Source organism: Misgurnus anguillicaudatus, chromosome 21, assembly GCF_027580225.2.
Source record: "Misgurnus anguillicaudatus chromosome 21, ASM2758022v2, whole genome shotgun sequence".
Taxonomy (NCBI): domain Eukaryota; kingdom Metazoa; phylum Chordata; class Actinopteri; order Cypriniformes; family Cobitidae; genus Misgurnus; species Misgurnus anguillicaudatus.
The window spans coordinates 34,679,676-34,705,737 of NC_073357.2; the positions used below are offsets into that span (position 1 = coordinate 34,679,676).

At 38.0% G+C, this 26,062-nt stretch overlaps 1 protein-coding gene across 2 annotated transcripts in view; it reads right to left on the bottom strand.

The window, feature by feature from the left end:
- The window catches only part of map2k5 (mitogen-activated protein kinase kinase 5), a 59,486-nt gene that overhangs the window by 14,035 nt on the left and 19,389 nt on the right, over window positions 1–26,062 (bottom strand). Inside the window, exons 11-21 of one of the 2 annotated variants that reach the window (XM_073859010.1) lie at window positions 24,913–24,994; window positions 24,535–24,596; window positions 21,990–22,038; window positions 21,692–21,765; window positions 18,642–18,692; window positions 18,225–18,296; window positions 16,750–16,779; window positions 8,210–8,236; window positions 7,857–7,889; window positions 2,231–2,292; window positions 596–1,847 (exon numbers count right to left, since the gene is read on the bottom strand). In XM_073859010.1, coding sequence (XP_073715111.1) covers window positions 1,652–1,847; window positions 2,231–2,292; window positions 7,857–7,889; window positions 8,210–8,236; window positions 16,750–16,779; window positions 18,225–18,296; window positions 18,642–18,692; window positions 21,692–21,765; window positions 21,990–22,038; window positions 24,535–24,596; window positions 24,913–24,994 — 738 coding nt within the window. In that variant the 3' untranslated portion in view covers window positions 596–1,651. Of the gene's footprint in view, window positions 1–595; window positions 1,848–2,230; window positions 2,293–7,856; window positions 7,890–8,209; window positions 8,237–16,749; window positions 16,780–18,224; window positions 18,297–18,641; window positions 18,693–21,691; window positions 21,766–21,989; window positions 22,039–24,534; window positions 24,597–24,912; window positions 24,995–26,062 lie in introns of those variants that run through there. The other variant, XM_055204383.2, reaches the window with a different exon arrangement.

The following is a 26,062-nucleotide window of genomic DNA, read 5'->3' on the forward strand; positions in this document are numbered from 1 at the left end:
AAAAATATGCAAACCCTCCAGCTCCTCTACAGCCAAACAAACGTTTTGGAATCCATTCAGCCGATCTCCGGGTCTGGCGGCACCACCTCCAGCATAGCTCAGCACCATCCACCGAATCTGAACAGACCATTAGCATCACGCCAAACAACAACCGAAGAGCTTCGATATTTTTCCTATTTAAAACTTGACTCTTCTGTAGTTACATTGTGTACTAAGACCGACAGAAAATTAAAAAGTTGTGATTTTATACTCTCATTCTGGCGTAATAATCAAGGACTTTGCAGCTGTAACATGGCTGCAGGAGGCGCACTGATATTATGCAGCAGCCGAAAATAGTCCCCTGCAATTGAAAGTTACTAAGGTGACTAAGTATAGTCCTAGCCATATCAACCTAGAAAACTGCAACTTTTCATTTACAACTAGGTCGATTTCCTAGTTTTAAATAGGAAAAAAATTTAAACTCTTTGGTTATTTTTCAGCGCGATGCCAATGGTCCAACCAGACCCAATGGATTGTGCCAAGCCATGCTAAAAGTGGTACCGCCAGACCCGGAGATCAGCTGAATGGATTCCAAAACAGTAAAAATCTAATGTTTAACTCTAGCGGAGCTGGAAAATTAGCATATTTTCAAAAAAGTGAAGTGTCCCTTTAAAGGGGTCATATTAAATGTTTTCCCTTATCTCTTATAATTTAACACACAAAACAGTTCAAGGTTTAATTAAGTTTCCTTCACTTTATTTCTTATGTTCTTTAGGAATTCAAGTTTCTATATTACATCACAGAGGACAGGCCACGTTTCTGATCAACTTTTCTTGTGGAAAACTAAGCTAAAGCCATATTTTTTTCAACAAACAATCATCCTACATAATGTAAAGAACATTCTGTGGAAATACGACATTGTTAATATTGACTGAATAAGGTAATGTGAAAGATTGAATCAATAATTGAAATTCAAACTTCGATCCTCTTAAAAAATTACTTTAGTTTTGTTAAAGTAAAATACCACCGTCGCGACACGCTGTACAAAGATTAAGTGCATGCATTGAAAAAAAGATAGGTATGTATTAATTTGTCTAATTTGAGGTAAGAACATAGTAAAATATTTAAAAACGGTGGCGTTTTCCTTTAAAGTATTTGTGATATGTGAAATTCAAAATGAGGCCTTTTTGCATCTTAGTTTAGATAAAATATCTTTTGGGACTGAGGACGCTTAGAGTGCTAAAAATGTACAGCATTTTTTCATAGTACAATGAACTCGTGGCAATGTGATTTACAAACAACGCTGAAAGCAGTAAATGATGGATTAAACTTACTGCAGAGATAAAACCAATAAACACTGCGATAATCACACTTTCCCTAATAAATGTTTTTTACTAAGCCTCCCAGACCTTGCATCCAGTACATCATCTTCTATCTTCTCATCCTCTTTATCATTGTACCGTTGAGGTTAATCTAACCAGGCCTCAAAGTGATAAAAGGCGAGGTAAGTAATTATCAATTCTCCTTGGCACAGATCACACCTACAGTAAGTGCAGGTAAATTATTCAAATTGACCCAGATAAGGAATGGGAGGGATTATAGGGACAGGGGGGCCCATTTGGACCATGATGAATGACACACACTCAGAACAGGCTATTAATAGGAGAGGATGTTAGAAGAGCAGCGCCAGGCAGGGGTGGCACAAGTGAGCCAGGTGACCTGTTTGTGTAAATAAAGTCCAATGCAAGTAAACATCAGCTGCTACACAAATCCCAACACATCTGGTTTCACCCACCATGGCCACAGGCCCAGAGTGCCAGAGAAACCATAAGAGGTTGGTTGGGAATTCAGGTTTCTTGGGGCATGACCTGTGAAAGGAAATGTGTACGTGGATGTGTTTGAGGAAGCAAGGTCAACAGACCGGGGACAGACGTCAGGTAAATATTTACTGTTGTGTATAGTTGGTCTAATCGCTGTACCATCTGTTAAGTAGAACCGGGATATACTGTTGTGTGCTAGGCCACTATATTCTGCATGAAATTTACACACCTTTTAAACAATTCATTCAAACACACAATAGGTGTAAGCACGTCCCCATAAAACACATCCAAACTTCCAAAAAGTTTAAGGAAAAGATCTTAAATGTATAATACCACCAGAACATTAAAGAAAAGGTTTGTTTTTTAAATGTATGGCCTTTTCAACATGTGTGTGTATGTAAATTAGGGAGAGGAAGAAAGAAGTCACTCACCATTGTGTAATAAAGTCAACAAATTTCTCACTGAACTGACCAACAGGAAGCACAGGAGGATCCTTAAAAATAATCACAACAAAAACATATTTACTTTATTACTTATCTCCATAGATGTCAATGTCAACAGTCAAAATCCAATATTATTGTATCAATACAGTCAATACAGAAAACAATTACACACAAAAGGAAGACACACACACTATATGAAAAATATTAAAGGGGTGGTTCAATGGTACAGTATTTGATGCATTCTGACTTATCAACACAGTTATATAGTTGTTTCCTTATGCTAAATGTAGGCAAAGTGTCAAAAAAGCAGTTGGGCGTGTTACAGAGTATTTCTGTACCAAATGCACTTCGCCAGGTTTCGTACAAGTTTCGGAAAATTACGGGTCCAGCTGACGTTTCAGGGGTTTCTATAGGTATCACTTTTTTTATGGGCACTTCCCCCGGAAAACCCCGCCCACCCGTCAATCAGCGGGAGACGCTAGAACTTACAAACATCACATCACGCGACAGCTTTGTTTAATTTCAAAACTCAACAATGGCACGAAAGAAGAAGTGTGTTTTTGAATGTAAGGAGAAGAAATCCAGCCTTATGGAAACAATGAATATAGTTTATTATCCGGGGTAGCAGTGGAGTTTTGCGTGTGTGTTTGATGCGCTGGATTTTTTAAAAAAGTCCCAACCGGGTCATGAGTTGCATGCGGTAAATAAGCCTTCTGTCTTAGGTTGGAAATAAGCGTGCATATTATATAAATGACATGAACATGTAGTGAATCATAAGTTAAACAGTGTTGTATAAATTGTTGCATGACTCGCTCCTCCCGCGGTAGTAACTCCTCCATCTTCAGTTTTTCGTACGTTATCGGAAAGAATCGGTAAAGCTAATCTTTCTTTTATAAATCTGATAAAAACTAAAGACTCTTCGGAGATATAAAGAATGTAATACTACTCTATAGGTACTCCAGATTAACATCAGAAATGCAGAAACAGCGTGTGTTATGTGAGCTTAAACATTAAGAGAAAAAATGATTTAAAAAATCTATGGTTTATAGCGTGGCCTTGACTAGGTTGCCGCAGGGTTATGATCCATAATGAGGTACACTACGTGTGGACGGTCAAAAGCAGCCATGTATATTAATTTTTTGGCCGCACCTGAACCCCTCTTTTGTTGGCCAGCTGAACATAAAACATGGAGCAAACACACAGAAACAGACAAAAACACTTAGACTCACACAGAAAAGGCCTGAGAAGGCCATTCATGACTATGAAGCAGAAAGCATACAGTTGCTAAAAAACATTTAGTTTCGACCTTAACCTCCAAACAATATTAGCGGCAGAACAAAATTAAATCAGACACTTCTAAGGGACAGACACACTTAAATCAAATGGAATAAACGAAAAAAAAGTCAAATTCCAATTTTACCTTATTGTCTGAATAGGACACTTGTATCAAAGTGTGCATTCAGATGCCTCTAGGACAAAACTGACTCTTATTTACAATAGTGTAATGCAAGAATTCATATCTAAAACTAGTGAAGAATAACAAATGTTACGAAGTTCAGCGAAAGGTGCATTTTTATTTTAACCTTAATCACTTAATCCTCAATAATTTAAATTATATGGACTCCAAGAAAGAAAAAACTAATGGCATCAACATGTTAGACAGCAACAAAAGCCAAAAGACAGAATGAAATTCAAGGTGTTTGGGAAGGACTGATGTATTGGAAGAGAAGCTGAATGGTTTTTCTATTGAGACATGTGTATTCGTGAGGGACAAAGAAATAAAAAAAACGCTGTAAGAAGCAGTAGGAATTAAATTAAACCTTAACTGCACCATACAAGCAAACGCATTTCTGTTTACAGTACACATGCACAGACAATAGGAGGAAAGAAAGGATAATTTGATCTGTTGTTAAAAAGGTTTTGGGGTTTGTCCTTCTGTGATTTAGGGGTGTGAAATGCACCTATTTAAATGAACATAGCCAGAGGTGCTTTACTGCAGCTACACATCATTACACAGCCAAGACTCACAGCCTGGAGGCCTTATACCACACACACACACACACACACACACACACACACACACAGCCATGTGCCATGCTTCAAACAAAAACACAGACTCCGAGCAATATGCACAACCCGTCACATGTAAATACTGCGAGATGCATACGACCTCACGCATGCAGATGTACACAAACAGATGTGCATGCACATAAACTTGCATACACTTGAGCGCGCACAAACACCTTCATTTGGAGTCTTTGATGTGGCGGCTGCATGATGAAGATGATGATGAAAGCACCGTTATATTATGCAGCTTGCTCCCATTATCCGACACTACAAACAGAGCCAGACCGCAGCCTGTCTTTCTCCACAATACTAGCAGTAAATATACATGTAATTGCCCGGCAGCAATTATCAGGCAAAATTAGATCAGTAATTACAGAGGTGAATTTAAGCCCGAATTTAAGCAGAGAGGGACAATTAAAAAACGGATGGACAAGCCTTCTCAAATGGTTAAAATAAGGTGCCTGAGCAGTACAAATCAGTAAGACCTGTAACAAATATCTAACACGGAGTTTGAAAGTGAAAGTGAGAGAAAGAGGGGAAAAGTGAATACAGGGGGTGGTAATAGAGAACCAGGAGGGCAAAATAGCTCTTGTAGGCCATTTATTCACCCTTCCCCTGAGCCCTCTATGAGGCCTTGCAGATGATTATTTATACTAAGGTCACCATGGAAACTAAACACAGACACATGCACATACAATCTCTCTGATATTCACCACGTCCTTCAAAAAGGCTGGACTGTCATTACCAACATGCTCTCAAAGTCCAAGTGGTCAGATTATTAGATCAACCACCTGTGACCTTCTTGAATTGATCTCATGTACTTCATGATACTTCTCATTTCAAGCGACTTTTTATCATTACCGACGCAGTTCACGTGACGGGTCGCACTGCTGAATATCTATTCACGTTTTTCTAATTGACCGGCATCTCTCGAGAGCTGAGGCCGTTTCTTCTCTTCTTTCACTCCATCACATTCACTCTCTGTCAGAGCACTAGATTACTTTTGAAAGTAGGTCCTAGTGAGCAGCCATCTTTATCTGTCTCTCTGTGAAGGTTGTAAATCAGCGGCGGTGAATAATAAGGACTTGGTCAGCTGAACGTACGCGGTCGCCGGCGGCAAGGCAGCGTGTGCTCTGGCCTGAGGGAGCTGGAGCGAAGGGCACGGAGAAAAATAGTTTGAGCGATGCGTCTGCCGGGTGAGTAATGAACGGGTTATCCGGGTCAACTCATTACACGAGCGGCCGTTTAATTATTAATTACGCAGAAATTATAGCAGAAAGGACACGTTCAGTATGTTTAATGTGTGTTTATGCGGCCCTCTTCTCCATCTCTCTCTGGCGCTGTTGTTAGCACGTGTCAGTGAGTAGCTCAAGCAGAGAAGAGAAGGGAGAGACTCCCCCCAACACACACACACACAATTAACACAATTACTTATTAATTACTTACAAAGCGGTGGAAAGTGCTTTTAAATGTCGGAGTTACCATGGCCTACGGGCTTTAACTAAATGCTGAGGAAAGTGATGTAAATTTGGGGAATGTGTGAGTGTTTCTGAGCGTTGTAAAAGATGACCCCTTACTCAGAAATGTGAATTTAAATGGCATGCATTTGTTTCAAACCTTTCAAGAGTTTTTTTTTTGAGAGAACATGGAAATGTTAGGAAGAATATTAATCACTTATTGGCTCAGTCACCATTCGTTTTCTTTGTACGAACAAACATTTTATGTAAAATGATGACAGAAATTTCAATTTTTGGATGAACTTATATCTTGGCCACATGGCTTAGATCAGGCGTAGGCAATGTCGATGTCCTGCAGAGTTTAGCCCCAGCTCTAATCAAGCACACCTGAACAAGTTTGTCCAAGATGAGTCCATTTTCTTAAAAAAAATCCAGACAATTCACTCACCACCACGCCACCCAAAACGCCGACGTCTCACCTGTTCAGTCGATAAGAAATTATGTTTAATTTCCAGGATTTTTCAAATTTTAATGGACTTCAAACTTGCAGTTTAAACAGAGTTTCAAAGGACTCCAAACAATCCCAAAGGAGGCATACGGATCTTATCTAGCGAAACGATTGTCACTTTTGACAAGAAAAATAAAAAAATATGCACTTTTAAACCACAACAACTCGTCTATCTCCGGTCCCGTGACGCACCAGCGCGACCTCATGTAATACGCCATCCTGTCAAGAGGTCACGGATGACGAATGCGAAACTACGCCCCAGCGTTTACAAGTGTGTTGAAAGAGGACTGTTCCGACATTGTTGTATGTGGAATGATACTAATTAATGTCTTTGTGTCAGTTTATTGTTTCAAATGGTCAGCAAATGTGCGTTTTCATATATGTAACACGTGACCTTTCCACGGCACTACGCAATAACGTGAGGTCGCACTTGCGCGTCAGAGGACCGGAGATAGTTGTGGTTCAAAAGTGCTTATTATTTATTTTTCTTGCCAAAAATGACCATCGCTTCGCTAGGTGGGACCCTTATGCCTCGTTTGGGATCATTTAGAGTCCTTTGAAGCTCCGTTAAAACTGCAATTTTAAACTGCATTAAATCTTGTTGGTGTCCATTAAAGTCCAATCCTGAAATGTTTTCCTCAAAAAACATAATTTCGTCTTGACTGAACAAAGAAAGACATCAACATTTTGGATGACATTGTGGTGAGTAAATTATCTGGATTTTTTAAGAAAGTGGACAAATCCTTTAAATCAAGGTCTAAAGAGTCACCTGAAAACTACAGGTAGGTTTTATCAGGATTGGAGCTAAAATCTGCAGGACATCGGCACTCTAGGACCACCGTTGCATACCCCTGGCTTAGATGAAGCCATTTAGATGTTTTAGTTTGTTACTTTAATTTGTCTAGGGAAACATACAGGTGAAATACTACATACAACTCTGAGGCTAAGTGGAGCTGTTATATGACAGAGTTATTTATACCAAAATATTGTATATCGGAGAAGGTAGAGCTGTATCTATTCAAAGAATATCTGGGTTTAAATGACCCCGACCCAACTCCTCAGAGAGATAAGGGTGAGAAAATGTGTCAGGGTTTAGCTGGGTGTATTTTAGCGCCTAACGCATGTCAAGGTTAATGCAACAACTCTGTGGTCCGCAACCCTCAGTTGTCCAGAGCACTGTCATGCTACATTACCCCAGCAGACTCGGAGTGTGTAGGAGCGTAACAAAATTCGAGAAAATGAAAAAGAGATGAAAAGAAAATCCAAGAGGCATTGCTGACAGTAAGCAAGACACCAGCAAAACAGAAATATAGTGCTGGGATTTTTTGTTTTTTTGAAATGACTTATTAAACTGTGACTGTTTTGAAAATGTCTGTATATTTATTTTATCTATTCCTAAATTCACATCCAGAGTTTAACCAAACGTTTCGCTCAAGACCTTAAGATCAAAGCGTCCGAGCTCACGACAAGCTTCCCGTTTCCAAATCCCGAGCAGAGCTGATAATGCACCTCGCTTCATTAGGAAACAAAATATCAGCTTTCCACCCCATTAGGCACGTTGTCGTACATGGGACAGACTCACCTCATCAACAACGCACTGCAATAACTGAAGAGGCTGTGAAAGAGGGGGGTAGAAGAAAAAGAGATTAGACCCCAGATAACGTCCTTACAGTGCAAAAATAAAATCATTAATGCAATAAAACAGGTAGCAATACAGCTTAATCAAATGCACTCTGACTCGGAAAAAGCCATTTCATCTGTAATGTTTTCTTATTTCTAATGGCACCTAATCTGAATACAGGCTGTTAAGACAGAGCGTAATATTGTGTTGTATTAACTTCGGAGGGAGGCAACCAAGCGAGGTGAGGAGAAAACTGCGCGAGGGCTCGCGGGAGGGGCCGTCTACATCTCCGAAAATACATGAAAAACACTTACCATTAAGGAGCCCTGGCTCTTTTGAATCTGGATGGAGAGAAAAAGAGAGAGAGAGGGATTTGGATGAGAATGAGTAAAAAAGAGACAGGGAGAGCAAGACAGAGAGAATGAAAACAGGCTACATGTAATTAGCATGTAATAATCACAAGCATTGCATTTGGACATATTTATGATCACTGGGAGAAGATTATGAAAACCCTGTCGGCGAGACATGGGCATGATGTGTTAACATCATTTACATAATGAAAACACAGTTGTTAATAGTCTGATCCTCAATTAGGATAAGCTTCACCAAGCAATGTTTTTTTTTTTTTTGTTTCCTATTTCCTACTTTTTATTTGCCTCCAGGTTTATATGTTTGCCTGTACAAGTAAACACATGACAGGCATCTCACAAAGCATCACAGTCTTAGAATGAACGTAAGTTAGATCTTTATAAATTAAGTAGTATAACAAAACCGATTTAATAATGATTATGTTACACTCATGAGCTTTTCATGCCTAATTATGTGATACATGTTGCACAGTGTTTCTTATGTTTGGGCTAATCGAAACATAATGCCATAAGACATAAGAGTTGAAAAGGGAATAAAGTCTACTACATTTCCATGTTTCTATTTCCATAAAATATACATTATCCATTAAATATTTGCTGGTTAGGTGGACTGGAATGCCAGTGTCAATATTAAACCTTAAAGGATTAGTCCATTTTCCTAAAAAAATCCAGATAATCTACTCACCACCATGTCATCCAAAACGTTGATGTCTTTCTTTGTTCAGTCGAGAAGAAATTATGTTTTTTTTGAGGAAAACATTCCAGGATTTTTCTCATTTTAATGAACTTTAATGGACCCCAGCACTTAACACTTAACTTAACACTTGACAGTTTTTTTTCAACGGAGTTTCAAAGGACTATAAACGATCCCATAAGGGTATAAGGGTCTTATCTACCAAAACAATTGTCATTTTTGAAAAGAAAAATAAAAATATGTACTTTTAAACCACAACAACTCATCTTCCTCCGGCTGCGTGACGAGCCAGCGTGACCCCACGCAATTGCGTAGTGACGCAGGGAGGTCACGTGTTACATATATGAAACGCACATTTGTGGACCATGTTAAACAATAAACTGACACAAAGACATTAATTAGTATCATTCCACATACAACAACGTCGGAAAGGTCCTCTTTCAACACACTTGTAAACACTGGGGCGGAGTTTCGCATTCGTCATCTGTGACCTCTGGCGCGTCACAGGGCTGGAGATAGATGGTAAGTTGTGGTTTAAAAGTGCATATTTTTTTATTTTTCTTGTCAAAAATGACAATCGTTTCACTAGATAAGACCCTTATGCCTCGTTTGGGATCCTTTAGAGTCCTTTGAAACTTTGTTGAAACTGAAATTTTAAACTGTTATGTGTTGGGGTCCATTAAAATAAGAAAAATCCTGGAATGTTTTCCTCAAAAAACATAATTTCTTCTCGGCTATACAAAGAAAGACATCAACATTTTGGATGACATGGTGGTGGTGAGTAAATTATCTGGATTTTTTTTTAAGAAAATGGACTAATCCTTTAAGTACATTTCAGATTTTTTATCACACTTCTATCAACATAACTGGAGATGAGTATTCATCTGAAAAGAAAAGTAATGACAGATAGTTACATATTTGTGAGCCTGCATGTGAAAACAAGGCTAAATTCTTACAATGTTGAAAGCATCAAAGTTTGATTTCAACTATTATTTTCGCTATGATTTCAATCTTTGACAGGGACCCACTCAGTCAATTTTAAAGGGGACATATCATGAAAATCTGACTTTTTCTATGCTATAATTGGGTCCCCAGTGCTTCTACCAACCTATAAAATGTGTAAAAGAACTACACATTATCTTAGTTTAGGTAAACCATTCTCTGCAAGCATATGAAAAAATGGGTCATTGAAATTTAGCTCCTGTTGTGATGTCAGAAGGAAATAATACCACCCCTTAATCTGCACTATCCAACCACGGCACTGTCATTTAGTGCAGAGATCAGCTCATTTGCATTTAAAGGACACACCCCAAAATGGCACATTTTTGCTCACTCCTACAAAGTGCCAATTTTAACATGCTATAATAAATTATCTATATGGTATATTGAGCTAAAACTTCACATACTTATTCTGTGAACACCAAATATTTATTTTACATTTTTTTTAAAGTCTAGTGAAATGTTTCTTTTAAAGATATCAAAGTTATATTTTCAAAAAAAAAAAAAAACGTTTTTTTCACATTGTGTAGGATGATCATGTGTAGAAAACAGTAGATCACAAAGCAACAAAGTTGGGTTTTCACAGGCAGGGTCACTTAAAGTTACTCTTCCAGCTCACAGGATGCACTTACTTGGACAAATCTTGTCCAAACGTCCCATTTAAACTAACACCCAATGCAATGCAGCCACTCTGATGATATATTACGCTAGCCATTGATTCTCTTCTCAATTAAACACAACCCTTCTCTCTTTAAATACCTAGAGACACTGAACTTTAATGTAGGAACTAAATAACATACAGCATTGGCTAAAACTGCAAACCACGGCAATCACGGGACAATTAAAGGCATCAATATTTGCCTTACGTGTTGTTTTCCAATCAAATCAGTTAGATGAAAAACATTGATGTGATCTCCACTAAACAATCAAGACCACTTTATAAAAAAACTAATGTTAAAGTGTTACATTTTAACTCGGAATGGAATTACTTGGGGGGAAAATGCGATTCCCAATCTCACGCATCAGCACCAAAGCAAAATCCGAAATGAACGTCTTAAATTAAAACTAAATGCAAATCAACATTGTTCTCGTAGAGATGTCAATTCTACAAGACAATTATTGATAGAGGAAAGATTGGAAAAAACGAAAACCGGCTAGGTGAAATATGTAATTCAACCATTTTAACGCACGTCAGAACATCCAGACACGCTCCTCTCAAATACATTTCCATGTTAAAGCTCTTAAAGAGCTACATCATATAGCATATTCAGATGAATACGAGCCTCAAAATGAGCTGAAGCCGAAACAGCCGGAAAACAGAAAAGGCAACAACAAATCAATCAGGAGGAGAAGCGCTGGAGGCTGTATACACACGCCAGCCAGTCTGCAGTCTTCAAAGATTTTCCGAGCGAGCCATCGGGAGACGCCATTAACTCCTGACAAAGAATGCAAATTAATCCCAACATGGGGTGAGACGAAATTAAAGAGCCTTTTATAATCAATGACAAGATAACACATAGAAAACACACAGGCATGCACGCAAACACACACACACACACCCTTGTAACAGCGCTAGCAACCACACACACACACACACACACACACACACACTAGCAGATTTGACTGGGGTCTAATGTGAGTGGAGTGGGGGTAGAGGATGAGAAGTTGATGCATATACAGCAGGCATCTCTAAAGATCTCCTCACACAATGGACAATGACTGTGCGAGCATGTGCGAGAGAAAGAGAACAGACAGATGCATAGGCTGATGTGAGTGACAGGCCAGGCCCGAGGTAGCGTGTGTGCTGGCTGGGTGGGATGCGCGTGTGTATGTGATGCCTGCAGGTGAAGAGTCTGCAGCACCATATGGAGCTGTGAAAATTAACATCAAGAGCAAAAACGCTCTAGCAGTGGGAGGTTTAGCTCGCTCTCCCCTTCTTACTGACTAACCCCATCCCTCTTTCTCCTTCATGCCTCCCTCTCTCTTTCCACTTTCATTCCATACGATTTTTAGAAATGCAGGAACACAGAACAAGGAAAGGGAGAGATTAGAAGAGGAAGTCATAAATTAATGGGGTGTGTATACATGAAATGCTTCAGTATAGTGCCTCTGGCTCTATGGGCCAAGAACAAAAGTTTTACTGTTTTTTTTTTTCAATCAATCAATCACTATCACTTTATCTGATGATATACGCGTTTGAGATCTGATGATGTACTCTGGAATTGATTTTGAATAGCACTATAGCATATATAGATTTTTGCTGTTGTTTTGATGGTTTACAGTTTAAGTAAGGTCTGCTGTCCTTCCTTATCAGGAAAGAAAGCGTACATGTTAAGCTCCAAATCCAATCACACTTTTGAGTGTGTATATGGGTGTGTTTGTGAATGTGAATACATTAGTTTATGTAATAATACTCTGTGGATTAACATGATAATGGCCCCGTTAATAGATAACGCTGGAGAGCAGAGGAAAACAATTTCAAATGAGACGAGCCTGGAGGCCACAGGCTAATGCACACACAGTGAACTGCACAGATACTCTAATACACAAATGCTGCATTGGTCTCTTGCACTTCTGATGGTTTTTCTACCTACCCATCACGTTTTCTCACAGTTTGTTCATCCTTCTATGTTTTGTTGTTGTATTCTGCATTAAAAACAAATATCTGCTAAACGCAAATCTTACAATCTATGATTAATCATAATGCAAATGCAATTCCCACTTTTCCTGATACCAATTTCACGTATTACACATTAGCATTTCATTGCAACTCTTTGTTTATTTCATTGTGTAACTACTTCCATTGTAACCAATAGCTTTGTACAAGTGATGTGTAAGATACAGCACAAAACGCACACCAGTGCCAAGCCCAGCCACTGTGACTGTTCCTCTAAACTCAATGCTCAAGGCTCTGGCACTAGATGCAGCCTCAAAATGTTTCTTTCTGATTTTCCTCCGCATGCCCTGAGTGGCTGCTTTGTTTTAATATGCTAATTAACCCAACAGGCATGCTGGGAGTAATTTATTGAGCATTAGTCAACATTTCCCTCATTAAAGGGTCCCTGAAACTCGCTGCACTCCAACATGCAGAACTTTTAAAGCTCAGAGTCTGATTAGAGAAACTAGGGCATTGAATCACAGTTCGGTACATGTGTCTATATGACTGTCACAAACCAACAAAGTTCAATTAGAACTTTGGGAATTTCCGTTAATTCCCTTTTTTAACAACCTAAGCCTTTCATAAACAGAAAGATGATGAAATATTTAAGTAAGAATTAGAAAATTAGTCTGGCAGTTATTTAAAGATCAATGGAAAGAGTTAAAAGGAATGTTCCATTTTCTTAAAAGAAAAATCCAGATAATTTACTCACCACCATGTTATCCAAAATGTTGACGCCTTTCTTTGTTCAGTGAAGAAGAAATTATGTTTTTTGGGGAAGACATTGCAGGATTTTTCTCATTTTAATGGACTTTAAGCCCAACATTTGGTGCTTGGCTCAACACTTTGCAGTTTTTTTTTCAACGGAGTTTCAAAGGACTATAAACGATCCCAAACGAGGCATAAGGGTCTTATCTAGCGAAACGATTGTCATTTTTGATAAGAAAAATAAAAAATATCAATTTTTAAACCACAACTTCTCGTCTAGATCCGGTCGTGATGCGTGATGTGACCCCACGCAATACGTCATGACGTCAAGAGGTCACAGAAGACGAACGCGAAACTCCGCCCCAGTGTTTACAAATGTGTTGAAAGAGGACCGTTCCTACGTTGTTGTATGTCAATTGATACTACTTAAATGTCTTTGTGTCAGTTTATTGTTTACAATGGTCCGCAAATGTGCGTTTTATATATGTAACACGTCACCTCCCTACGTCACTACACATTTACTTTAGGTTGCGCTGGACCGGACCTAGAAGTTGTGGTTTAAAAGAGCATATTTTTTATTTTTCTTGTCAAAAATGACAATCGTTTCGCTAGATAAGACCCTAATGCCTCGTGTGGGATTGTTTATAGTCCTTTAAAACTCAGTTGAAAAAAACTGTTAAGTGTTGAGTTAAGTATTAAATGTTGGTGTCTATTAAAGTCCATTAAAATGAGAAAAATCCTGCAATGTTTTCCCCCAAAAAACATAATTTCCTCTCGACCGAACAAAGAAAGACATCAACATTTTGGATGACATGGTGGTGACTAAATTATCTGGATTTTTCTTTTAAGAAAATGGAATATTCCAATAAAGGTAGGGTATCACATTTTGAAAAATGCTAACGGTAGCCGACTAGCAATGAAATCACGATCCCACCCTCCATTCAAAGCACCATCCAAAGTCACACTGGATTTTGCTCTCTGCTGATCCAGGCAGTTTTTTGCTGTTGTTGTTATAAAACATGTCTTTCATTTGGGGCTCCTGTGTATGTTGTCAATTCAGCAGGGGGTGAGGGCATGTGAATGCGCCGATGACGTATGGTGTCTGCGTGAACAAGCTGCGCGGTGGCATTCAAATTATCCTAACGAATGAGGGACAAAAAAGGCACCTACCGTTCTGACCGATATCTATGATTGGTTAAACATTTTTTGGTCCTACGCCTTTCACAGATGACATAAATATTCTACAAATACATTTAAACAACTTAACATAGTGATTGCTATCAGGATGTGAGGAGACTTTTAACCAGCATAACTAAAATTGTTTCTGGATCAAATGAGATACCCTGCCTTTAAGAACATGTAGAAGTGTAGAGTCTTCATATATTTCTTGAAGAAAAATTTGTTAGTGTGGTTGTAATTGCCAGTAACACAACACTATTTTGGCATGGTTTAATTATATATGTACATTACATACACCATACTTTAATATGCTACCACAAATTTACATGCTTTGTGCTTTAGTGACATGTGGTTCCTAAAGTAGTTAATGCTCCGAATCAGAATGCATTATAATTCAGGTTTACCACTTAAAGGAATATTCCATTTTCTTAAAAGAAAAATCAAGATAATATACTTACCACCATGTCATCCAAAATGATTATGTCTTTCTTTGTTCAGTCGAGAAGAAATTATGTTTTTTGAGGAAAACATTGCAGGATTTTTCTCATTTTAATGGACTTTAATAGACACCAACAATTAACACTTAACTCAACACGTAACAGTTTTTTTCAATCAATGTTTCAAAGGACTATAAACAATCCCAAACGAGGCATTAGGGTGTTATCTAGCGAAACGATTTTCATTTTGAGTTCAGTTGAGTTAAGTGTTAATTGTTGGTGTCTATTAAAGTCCATTAAAATGAGAAAAGTCCTGCAATGTTTTCCTTAAAAAACATAATTTCTTCTCGACTGAACAAAGAAAGACATCAACATTTTGGATGACATGGTGGTGAGTAAATTATCTGGATTTTTCTTTTAAGAAAATGGAATATTCCTTTAAAGAAAATTCCTGCAAGTAATCCGATTACAGGGCTGATATAATGTAAAGTGGGTAAACAATGGTGGGATCATAAGTTATAGAGTGCCACATGAATGACGTATTTTTGTAGGCCGACCCGGAAGGTAGCGGGACCCTAGATCCCTTGCCAAAAAGCCCATTCATTTTTCCCATAGACCTTTGGATTATTGTTCTGTTATGCTCTGCAGTATACTTAGAATTCTTTGAGTCTCTACCCCCATAGTTTGACGTAAATTGATAGAAAATGTCTCATTTTAGAGAAAACTTTATGCTTCGCAACTGAGATGAAACTTTTATTAATTTTATTAAAGTCTAAATGCGTTTGACAGAAATAACAGGCTAACTGTAGGTTCGAGTCGAACTACACCACAGTCTCTCGACCTCAACGTCATCAACACCAAGCTTCGGACAGTTCTTGCAAACTTTATTAAACACATTGATAAACATGTTTCCCGATAAGGACATACTCTGTGGATGAATGTTTGTTGAGAATTGTGCTCATGTTGCATTGCTTATAAGATCTTTATTAGTGATGACGTTTAAAGTCCCAGACAATGTCTGTAGTCTCATGTAGCAAATTGTTAGCAATTGCCCTTTTAAAAACATGTTATATCTTTAAAAATCACGAGTTGGTGTGTTTAACTCTTTCCCCGGCCACTGAGGAGTTACCTCATCAAATAAGAGAAAACACTTCCCTGCCAATGACGAGATTTTCTGGCAATCCACAATACTTCTATTATCCACCAATATAACTTATAAAACACGGAAATATCACCCCAGGGCACACAGCTGTATGTCAATGTATGTTTTAAGGATCGCTCTGAATCTGATCTCTATCAAAAGTCCTTCACAAACATAGAATTATCTCAGCTTTTTGCTCAAAATTTTGTGTTTTTGAAGAAACCCATATCTTGTTTTTGTTTGAAAGTGTAGGATCTCTTCTTTCATTTGATACACAAATGTTTATATATTTAAAGAACATTTTCTGGAAGGCATTACACTAAAAAACGCTGGCAGGGAAAGAGTTTAAGTTGTAGAATAAAACTTAACAATATGTTGGGCTTGTCTTAAACCAAGATCTTATTTAAGGCATTTAACCAAAACCCCATTTAAAAAACTCATTGACCTCGTAATGATGGAACCAAACGGGCTAAAATACTAACTCGCGTTTGGGTTTTTCCTACAAACATACGTCATCCCTGCGGCACTCTATTACAGCCAATACACCAAGATCACAAGGGATCAGGCATCCACTGTGCCTTCAAGGCAATGAAAATGCAAAGCAGGCAGAAGCTAAACATTAAATGAGCTAACTTCTATATGTTTTGTTGATGTACAGTATAGACTTACCTGTGGATATGGAAAAGAGCCCAGTGCCAGCTGTAAAGGGAAAAAATGTGAAAAGTTCACTTACAGTATATCAGGTTTTTACATATAAATTTCTCTCTAAGTACATCCAACATGTTTTCTTGTAAATTAAGATTTTTATCAGACTCTTAATGGATTTCGCCAACCAAGCAGTATTTCTGAATGGCCTGAGGCATGGATTAAGTGAATTTAAAGTGAAAGTTTTTCATGAACATACAGTATATTAAGTGCCGAAAGAATTCTGTTAAGTGGCATTTAGCGCCTTTTGCATTTGAGCTCCTCATGTACACTCTTCACATCCATCTACCTCATCTGTTGTCAAGTCTTTTCATTCATGAAAACTAGAATGTCCATTAAACCCATTTCAGTTAAGCCTCAGTGTTCAGAGGTGAGTTTATTGTATTAGGTAAAGAATCTGCCCACAAAACCTACAGGTAAATCACCTGAACTTTTGCAACATTCCAGCAGCCGAATGGAATCGATCTCTTTTCTAACAACATGGTACGTTCAATTCTAGCTCATAATCGAATCAATAAACTGTTCATCAACTCATAATAGCGTCAATCCATACAACCCTTGATGTTTCTCTCCCTTAACATCTCAGTGATGATATCAAACAGTATTGATAAATGCAATCAATGAATTGAGTCCAGGGATACAATAACAATTTATCACAGCCAATGAGAAGCGCTGACAATTACAAAATGAAAATCAATAAAGCCAATGAGAACTACCAGCACGGCATTTTCAGCACAGGAGTAAAACCACCATATTGAAATCTAATCCACTCGTACGCTTTATGCTACTGGTTTCTGCTTATAAAAAACATCCCCTACACAAAACAAATCTTCCATACCCTACCAGACGCACACACCTGTTCTCCATTCACACATACACACACCTCTGGGACTGGTGTAGTGGTGAGGTAGAGAGAACACAGCACTATAATTACTGGACGTTCTGCTGGCTGAGTGATTGATAGCGTTTTGCCACACTGACTCCAAATCTTGTATTCCTCTAACACACACATACACTTCTTTTTTCTTTATCGTTTCAACACACATATATTTCTGTATTTGCAGGCAGAAACACACATACAAACACTCAATTTATTACATGCCTTTTTGAATAGACAGAAACCATCCATCCATATACACACACATGCACGCATAAAATCCATGTTCCTTAGGCTTCTGCTTGCATGGAAATTTAAGAGAGAAGAGATGGGTCAAAAAGCATAGCAGCGCATACGAGTGTCTGTGTGTGTGCTGCAGTCAGTGGGAGATCCTGAGTGTGATCCATGCATAGCTGTAGGCCAACATCTGTTTGGACAGGCTGCCTGCGGGGACTATCAGTGGCACTCAGCAGAAACAGTAAGACACGAGTCCACCCAAACATGAACGCAAGGACACGTGTATACAGTATGCACTGAAAATTGTATTAAATGAATGTTTTACCTCCATGAAAGAGATTCCTACACTCCATACATCTGAGTGAATACCATACTGTTCCCCTGATATCCGCTCTGGCTACAGAACCAAACACACAAACAGAAAGAAAAAATGTATAAATCAGTGAATGGACACAACTGGTTTAAAATGAGACACTCTAAATACATGACTATATGAAATACAAACCTATAGAAAAACAATGGCATGAAACTGAGGGTCAAACACACCCACAATCTTTTCTATGCTCTTGACTTCTTAAGAATATGATTTTATTATACAAACTATTACAAACTATAAGTACATACATGACTCAAAGACTTTACAAGCCATGTATGAATGTATGAAGCAGGACTCTTACATAGACTGAAAATAAAAAAAGATTTTGAATAGAAAAACACTATCAAGTGAATGAATGTAGCTTACCGCCATGTATGCATTGGTTCCGACATATGTTTTAGCGATGGAGTTCACCAACTGTAGAAGAAAGCAAAGAAAGACTTTAGAGACATAGGGCTCTATCATACACCCGGCGCAATGCGCGACGCAAGTGACTTTTGCTAGTTTCAACCATGCGCAATTATCATTTTCACATTTAGCGCCACGTTGTTATAGCAAATAGCAAAATAGCAAATGCATTTGCGCCCATGGGCATTCTGGTCTGAAAACGAGGTGTGTTCAGGTGCATTGTTGGTGCGTTGCTATTTTGAGGCAACTAAAATAGACTATGCCATTGACCAACAAAAACCTGTTCTAAAGTCTATGGCGCAATATGTTTTTTGTTATTTAAAGAGCGCAGTAAATTATGCGCCTAAAAACGGAACGACAACGCGGGTTTGCTTATCACATACATGAATGCGCAGCAGCACAAAAATGCTTTTAAATATGAAAGATTAAAGGATTGAATGTAAAATATTAATACTGAGTCTCTTGGACATAAATGAGGACTGATTATGAGACGTTAGAAGGCGCAAAGATAGAAGAGATGGGTCAAAAGTATCAGACACAGTCGATCAATTTAAATCTAAACTTAAGACATTCTTCTTTAACAAAGCATTCACATAAAATGTCCAGTAAATGTACTTTTCCTGCAGTAGTTATTTTGTCTAGAACAAAGCACTCACACACCTCATATCGGTAATATACTATTGCCGCAATAGTTAGCCTTTCTGGAACCGAGCTGACTTAAACCACTATAATGTATGACACTTGCATTACATGCGAACGGCCCCTACGCTAATAGAACTCTGGTTTTGTCTCCCTGTCTCGTCCTCGACCCCGAGGACAATAAGACAAACAGACCCAGTTCCTGTTGCTGTGAAGGTCATCGCACCACTGATCTACTGGCTGTCCTTCAACGTGATGCCCAGCCGATGAACCAGTTTAATCCGCTTACCCGCTTCCTATCCCTACCATGTCTATATATATATAAATATATATTAATTTCTCCCAAGGGTTTTTGTCCTTCTAGGAGTTTTTTCCACTGGGTTTTTCCTAGGGTTTTTTTGTCCCCGGGAGAGTCAGCCAACTTTGGCTAAAATTAGCACTTTACAGTATACGTTACATTATTAATACGCTCGCTTGTACGGTTTAACCTTAGCCGCTATATTCTACTTCTTATATTATCTATTAATTTTCTGTGTTCTCCCCTACATCTACTCATGTAAAGCTGCTTTACAACAATTAACAATTGTGAAAAGCGCTATATAAATAAAATTGAATTGAATTGAAAGAGCAGCTTCACCTGTAGCCTGGTAAGTAAATTAATGCTTTGCTTTAAACAAATGCATCTATTTTTAAATGTTTTTAAATGCTACCTTACGGATTTATTGTATATGATGACATTGTACCTGTGGATATGGTGAGATGAGAAACATTTTAAGTAATGCTTTGTAAAAATCCCATGGCGCTGTTCTAGTGCTGAAATGCTTCGGCTCTCCACGCGTTTGTAAATTATTTATCTCTTCTTTGTATTTTTAGAGTACAAACCTTTTCTTGCATATTTGCAAATTATTTTATGAGATTACAATGATTATGTAGGATATCAATATATTTACAGCAATTAAAAGCCTGCTATTTGTACTTCTAAGACTGAAAGAAAACATCTCTTAAACGTTTTAATCCAAAAAATTAAAATTTCAATGAAAAAATTTTTTTATCATCATTCTTAAACTGGGGGTCTTCTTCCTCCGCTTAGTTTTTCAGTTTACAAAGTCCATCATCTAAATAGGGATTAGACATAGCGCCAGCGCAACTGGATTTTAAAGGGGATGAGAGTTAAGACTTTCATTGGTTTATTGCACGTTACGTCCAAAACACACCCATTACTCATTAGGAAAATAAGAACAACCCTTTTCGACCATGCGCACGACCCACAAACCATTTTTCCCGTCGTTAAATTAGCACAAGTGGCATCGGACACGCCCATTTAGACTGTGCACTTTAGACAATGCGCTTAGATCGTAAAAATAGGGCTCGTAATGTCTGTCCACTCTTAGTTGTAGAAAAACACCAATTTCAGTCTTTCTCTGACAATGCACATATTAAACGGAACAAGTGCTTCAGCACTCAATGGTCTCCTTTACAAGCAATGTGAATGGATCATTTACAACCTTGGATTAAATAAAACAGGAAACGTCAGGTACCAAAGTGTTAGATCATAACCATGACTATGAGAAGTTTGCTAGTGCCCCAACTACCACAGCTGAGCTTATTGCCATAATATACACAGAACTGGTTTAAATTTACTGAAAAGAATGTGTTATTGAAATGCCAGTCTGGTTTAATTTTAGTTTTTACTCTCAAAGGGGAGAGACCGTAAGATATGTGCACAATGACAGGTGTCAGCACTGACAGGACAAACATAATGAGAGCGTTCCCCAGTGGCCTAAAGTGTGTGCGTGAGTGAATAAAAGATACGCCGGTCCTAAATACAGCATCACAGTCTGGACAGGAGAACACACACACGTGCACCTCATCCAAGGGTCAGCTTCAAGCCGAATCTCTACGGGGAATGTGGGTATGAATATTAATTAAAAGAGAGGCGTGGAGAGTGATTGGGCTCCATTGTTGGACTCCTGAGTGTATTAGAGATGGAGAGATGGATGCTGACTTTCTCAGCTTTCTCAACTATTGTCTCCAGCCACACGCTTACACACGCACGCACACTGAATATCTGGTTAATTCGGTAATTAAAATGATCTGAAAATGAGAAGAGAGGAGCAATCTAATCTAGGGGATATTTAGGGATTTTGAGGGGCAAAGACAAGATAGATCTCGCTAGAGGATCAGGACAGGGGTGAGAACAGAGATACTGAGACAGATGGGATAATAGCTGATCTGATCTGACCGTGCTCACTATACTGTATACTGCACACACACACACAGAGAGAGAGAGAGAGAGAGAGAGAGAGAAAGAAAGAGAGAAAAAGAGAGAGAGACCTGGTAATAATCCGAGGGCAAAGTGGCAAATGTACCTGTGTGCTGACTCCGAAGTCACACAATTTGACCTGACCTCGTGTGTTGACCAGCATGTTGGAGGGTTTCACATCTGGACAGAGAAAAATAAATTAATTTTTAACTATCTAGAAACTAAACAATATAATGTACACATCTAATATTACATTCTTAGCATCTAGTATTTTCTATCCTGCACTTTCATCTATGTACATTGGTTACTTCGATACAAAAACTGCCTAGATAAAATCATACATTTGTAGCAACACTTAGATGTTACTATTGAACAAGCTAACAAAGTTCAAATCCCCTTCTCACCTCTGTGTAAAATCTTCAGGCTCCACAGGTAAGTTAATCCTTTCACCACCTACAGAAATATCACAACTTAAAAACTTCAAAAGACACACCAGGATGTGTGTATGACTGCCCAAGTAGAGTGCTGTGAATTATCTAAACAGTGGTATGTCTTTGATTAGTGTGAAAAAGTGTGATGGAGAGGGTAATGAGGGTCACAGCGAAGAGCAATAAAAAAATCAGCACTAATAAACAAAGACAAAACACACATAGGGGTGGTTTCCAGGACAGGGATTAGCTAAAAGGTCACATTCTTCCTGATCCCATTTTTCAAACTTTAGTTAGTGTGTAATGTTGCTGTTAGAGCATGAATAATACCTACAAAATGATAACGCTCAAAGTTCACTGCCAGGCGATATATTTTCTTTAACAGAACTCCCTTTTCAAAGCTTACAGCGAACGGCCGGTTTGGACTACAGCCCTCTACTTCCAGGTTGAATGATGTCAATATGAGAGTTTTGGACTAAACTCCGCCCACAGGAATAAATCAGTTACCAACGTTGGCTCAAATGGCTCTTCTAAGCTAAGCTGCTGTCGAATCACAACACACTAAACAAGCTACACAATCAGAACGTTGTGTTTTTTTAGGACAGTAAAAACAGCGGTATACAGATAAGTAAATTGTGTGTGAAAAATACAGCGTTTTTTTTACACATGAAACATGAACACATGTTATATTGCGCACTGTAAACACAATCAAAGCTTCAAAAACACAGAAAGAACGGGACCTTTAATTATGAAATATAACATTTCTGATGTATTGATGTATTTTAACCAGTGGCGACCGGTGACTTCTTTTTTCGAGGGCGCTTGATGCGAAGTTCGTCACAACATGTATGTAGCCCGTCATGTGTGTGGTTCCTTTTTTCAAAATGTGTGTTCTGCGTGTCGAGTGATCCTATGTGCATCATGTGTCATGTCAAAATAAGTCCCTGCTGCAGATGCGTCTAAAGGGTTTATGATAAAAGAGACACTCACGTTTGCCAGATACTCCCATAATCTCATGCTTAACTCATTCACCGCCATTGACGAGTTATCTCGTCATTTATGAGTTAATATTTAACTAATAAATATGCCTTTTTGGACGAATTTCAAAGTGAAAGTGTAATACCGCTTTTATCCACCAGATGGCGCCAAATCGAATTTATCAAAAACGGAAGTTAAAAAGAGTTAATGATTTTTTTTTAACTGCCTTTATGTTTGATAGTCATTCTGAGTCTGATCTCTAACATAAATTCCTTTACAAAAACGCAATTTTTTAAGCTTTTTGCTCAAAATGTTGTATTTTTGAAGAGAAATATCCATATTTCAGTGGTTAAATTAAGTAGAAAAAGTAAATATATAATGAAACGTTTTTTCCCCATTTTGTTTGTTTGTTTGTTTGTTTGTTTATTGTTTGTTTGAAAGCAGAGGGTGTGTTCTTTAATTTGATATAATTTGTATGTTTATATATTAATAGAAAATGATTTTTCCTGCAAGGAATTTTGTGAAAATTGTGTTAAAATCACAAAAATGCAGGTGGGCAACTTTTCTCAAAAAGGCTGGCGGTGAATGAGTTAAAGGAATAGTCTACTCATTTTCAATATTAAAATATGTTATTACCTTAACTAAGAATTGTTGATACATCCCTCTATCATCTGTGTGGCACGTAAGCGCTGGAGCGCGCTGCGACGCTTCGATAGCATTTAGCTTAGCCCCATTCATTCAATGGTACCAATCAGAGATAAAGTTAGAAGTGACCAAACACATCAACTTTTTTCCTATTTAAGACGAGTAGTTATACGAGCAAGTTTGGTGGTACAAAATAAAACATAGCGCTTTTCTAAGCAGACTTAAAAGAGGAACTATATTTTATGGCGTAATAGCACTTTTGGGAGTGCTTCGACTCGCCTGAAAAGTCCGCTCCCCTTCTCACTCTCATAATGGGAGAGGGAGGGTGTTACTGCGCCGAGTCGAAGTGCTCCCAAGGGTGCTGTTGCGCCGTGGAATGTGGTTCCTCTTTTGAATCCGCTTGGAGAAGCGCTGTGTTTTGTTTTGTACCACCAAACTTGCTCGTATAACTACTCGTCTTAAATAGGAAAAACGTTGATGTGTTTGGTCACTTCTAAGTTTATCTCTGTTTGGTACCATTGAATGAATGGGGCTAAGCTAAAAGCTATCGAAGCGTCGCAGCGCGCTCCAGCGCTTACGTGCGTCTCTTTTATCATAAACGGTTTTGACGCGTGCGTAGCAGGCACATATTTTGACAAAACACGTGATGTATACAGGACCTCTCGACACACAGAACACATATTTTGAAAAAGGAACATATTTTGAGCAGTCACGAGCCGCCACTGATTTTAACATATATCTGGGCAAGTTGTTATCAATTTAGACAGCTCTTACATTTATTTTAGTCTAGGACTAGTCTAATCCCTGTCCGGGAAACCGGCATATAATATTTTTTTTACAGTATCAGTGATATCCAAGCATAAAATTCCATTAAATGCATAACTGTCCCACAACTTACTGCTACAATAATCCTCCCCAACACATGCTCTGGGATTTTCCAGTAAACATCCAGAGAGCCACCTGCATCATTAACAAATAATTTAATGATTAAACACAAATTAACATTCTCTTAAGAACAGACAACCCAAGTAATATGGTAAAAGCCCATCTCAAGATATGACTGAAATATCATTTATTTCATAGAAACATTTAGTGCTTCATTTGAATAATCAGTGTTGAGAGTTTTGAGATCCTTACAAGCAATAATTTCCATATTCCAGAAAACGATTGCCATTATAGAAAACACCTGTATTACTTCTAATAAGACATTTATATTTAATATACTGCCAATAAATGATAAGAAGACACAAAGACCATATCAACAGATGAGACATACCATCCATAAACTCAGTGCATATAGATATTCTGTTCTCCACAAAGAATGCACTGTAAAACTTTATGATGTACGGAGAGTCACACTGTAAACAAAAAACACATAATGTGTGCTGGTTAACGATATCGCAGTGACATATAAACTGCTTACACTCTTTGGACTACATATTGCCTTTCATTTTATAACAGGGAAGTCACTTGATACACTTGATACGTGTCAATGGAAACTTAATTAAAAGTAACACACGTGATTGGTTGTTTACATTGAAGTATATTTGGCTGGTAGTTAATTAAAGAAAGTCACATGATAATGCAAGTAAGCATTACCCAAACTATTTCAATTGGTTTGATTGGACGATTATTGTGTACTTGGGTAATAAATTAAAGTCTATCTGGCAGCTGTTGTCAAAGCAGGTTACTGGAGAAGATGGACTAGACTGTGAATGTGGGCACCGATCTCTGAATAATTCATGACATTTTTTCACACTCATAGACATCAAACTAATCTGAAAACTGAAACCATACACATCTCTTCATGAATTTTATTCTTTTTTTTTTTATTAATAAATGTACTCTGTAGTACACTGGTACAGGCTTCTCAAGAGAGTTTCTAAAGAGAGTAAAAAGTTTAAACTCATGTTATACTGAGAGGATGGCAAGAACCTGATATCGCTACAGCACACCCAAAGATGCTGGTTGCAACAAAATTAGCTCACTTGATGGGTCTCATTCACTTGCATACGCACAAATTTGTTCGTAAAATGTGCGTACGGTCGTTTTAACATACAAATCACGATTCAACAAAAACTTTCATACTAAAATTTATTGTAAATTATGCAAAAACCTAAAAACAACTTAGATCACACGTGCGCAATAATCATGAAAAAGAAAAAAGAGCCCAATAATATATATCTGTGTTATATATTTTATATATTTTTTCCTTGTTCATGATTATTGCGTACGCGTGGTCTTAGGCAAGTTGTTCTTACGTTTTTGCATACATTTAAAATAAATTTTAGTACAAACGTTTTTGTTGAACCATGATTTGTAAGTTAAAACGTCCGTACACACATTTTACGAACAAATTTGTGCGTACGCATGCTTAGTGAATGAGACCCACTGTTCTTAAGATTAAAATGCATTAGAAAAATATG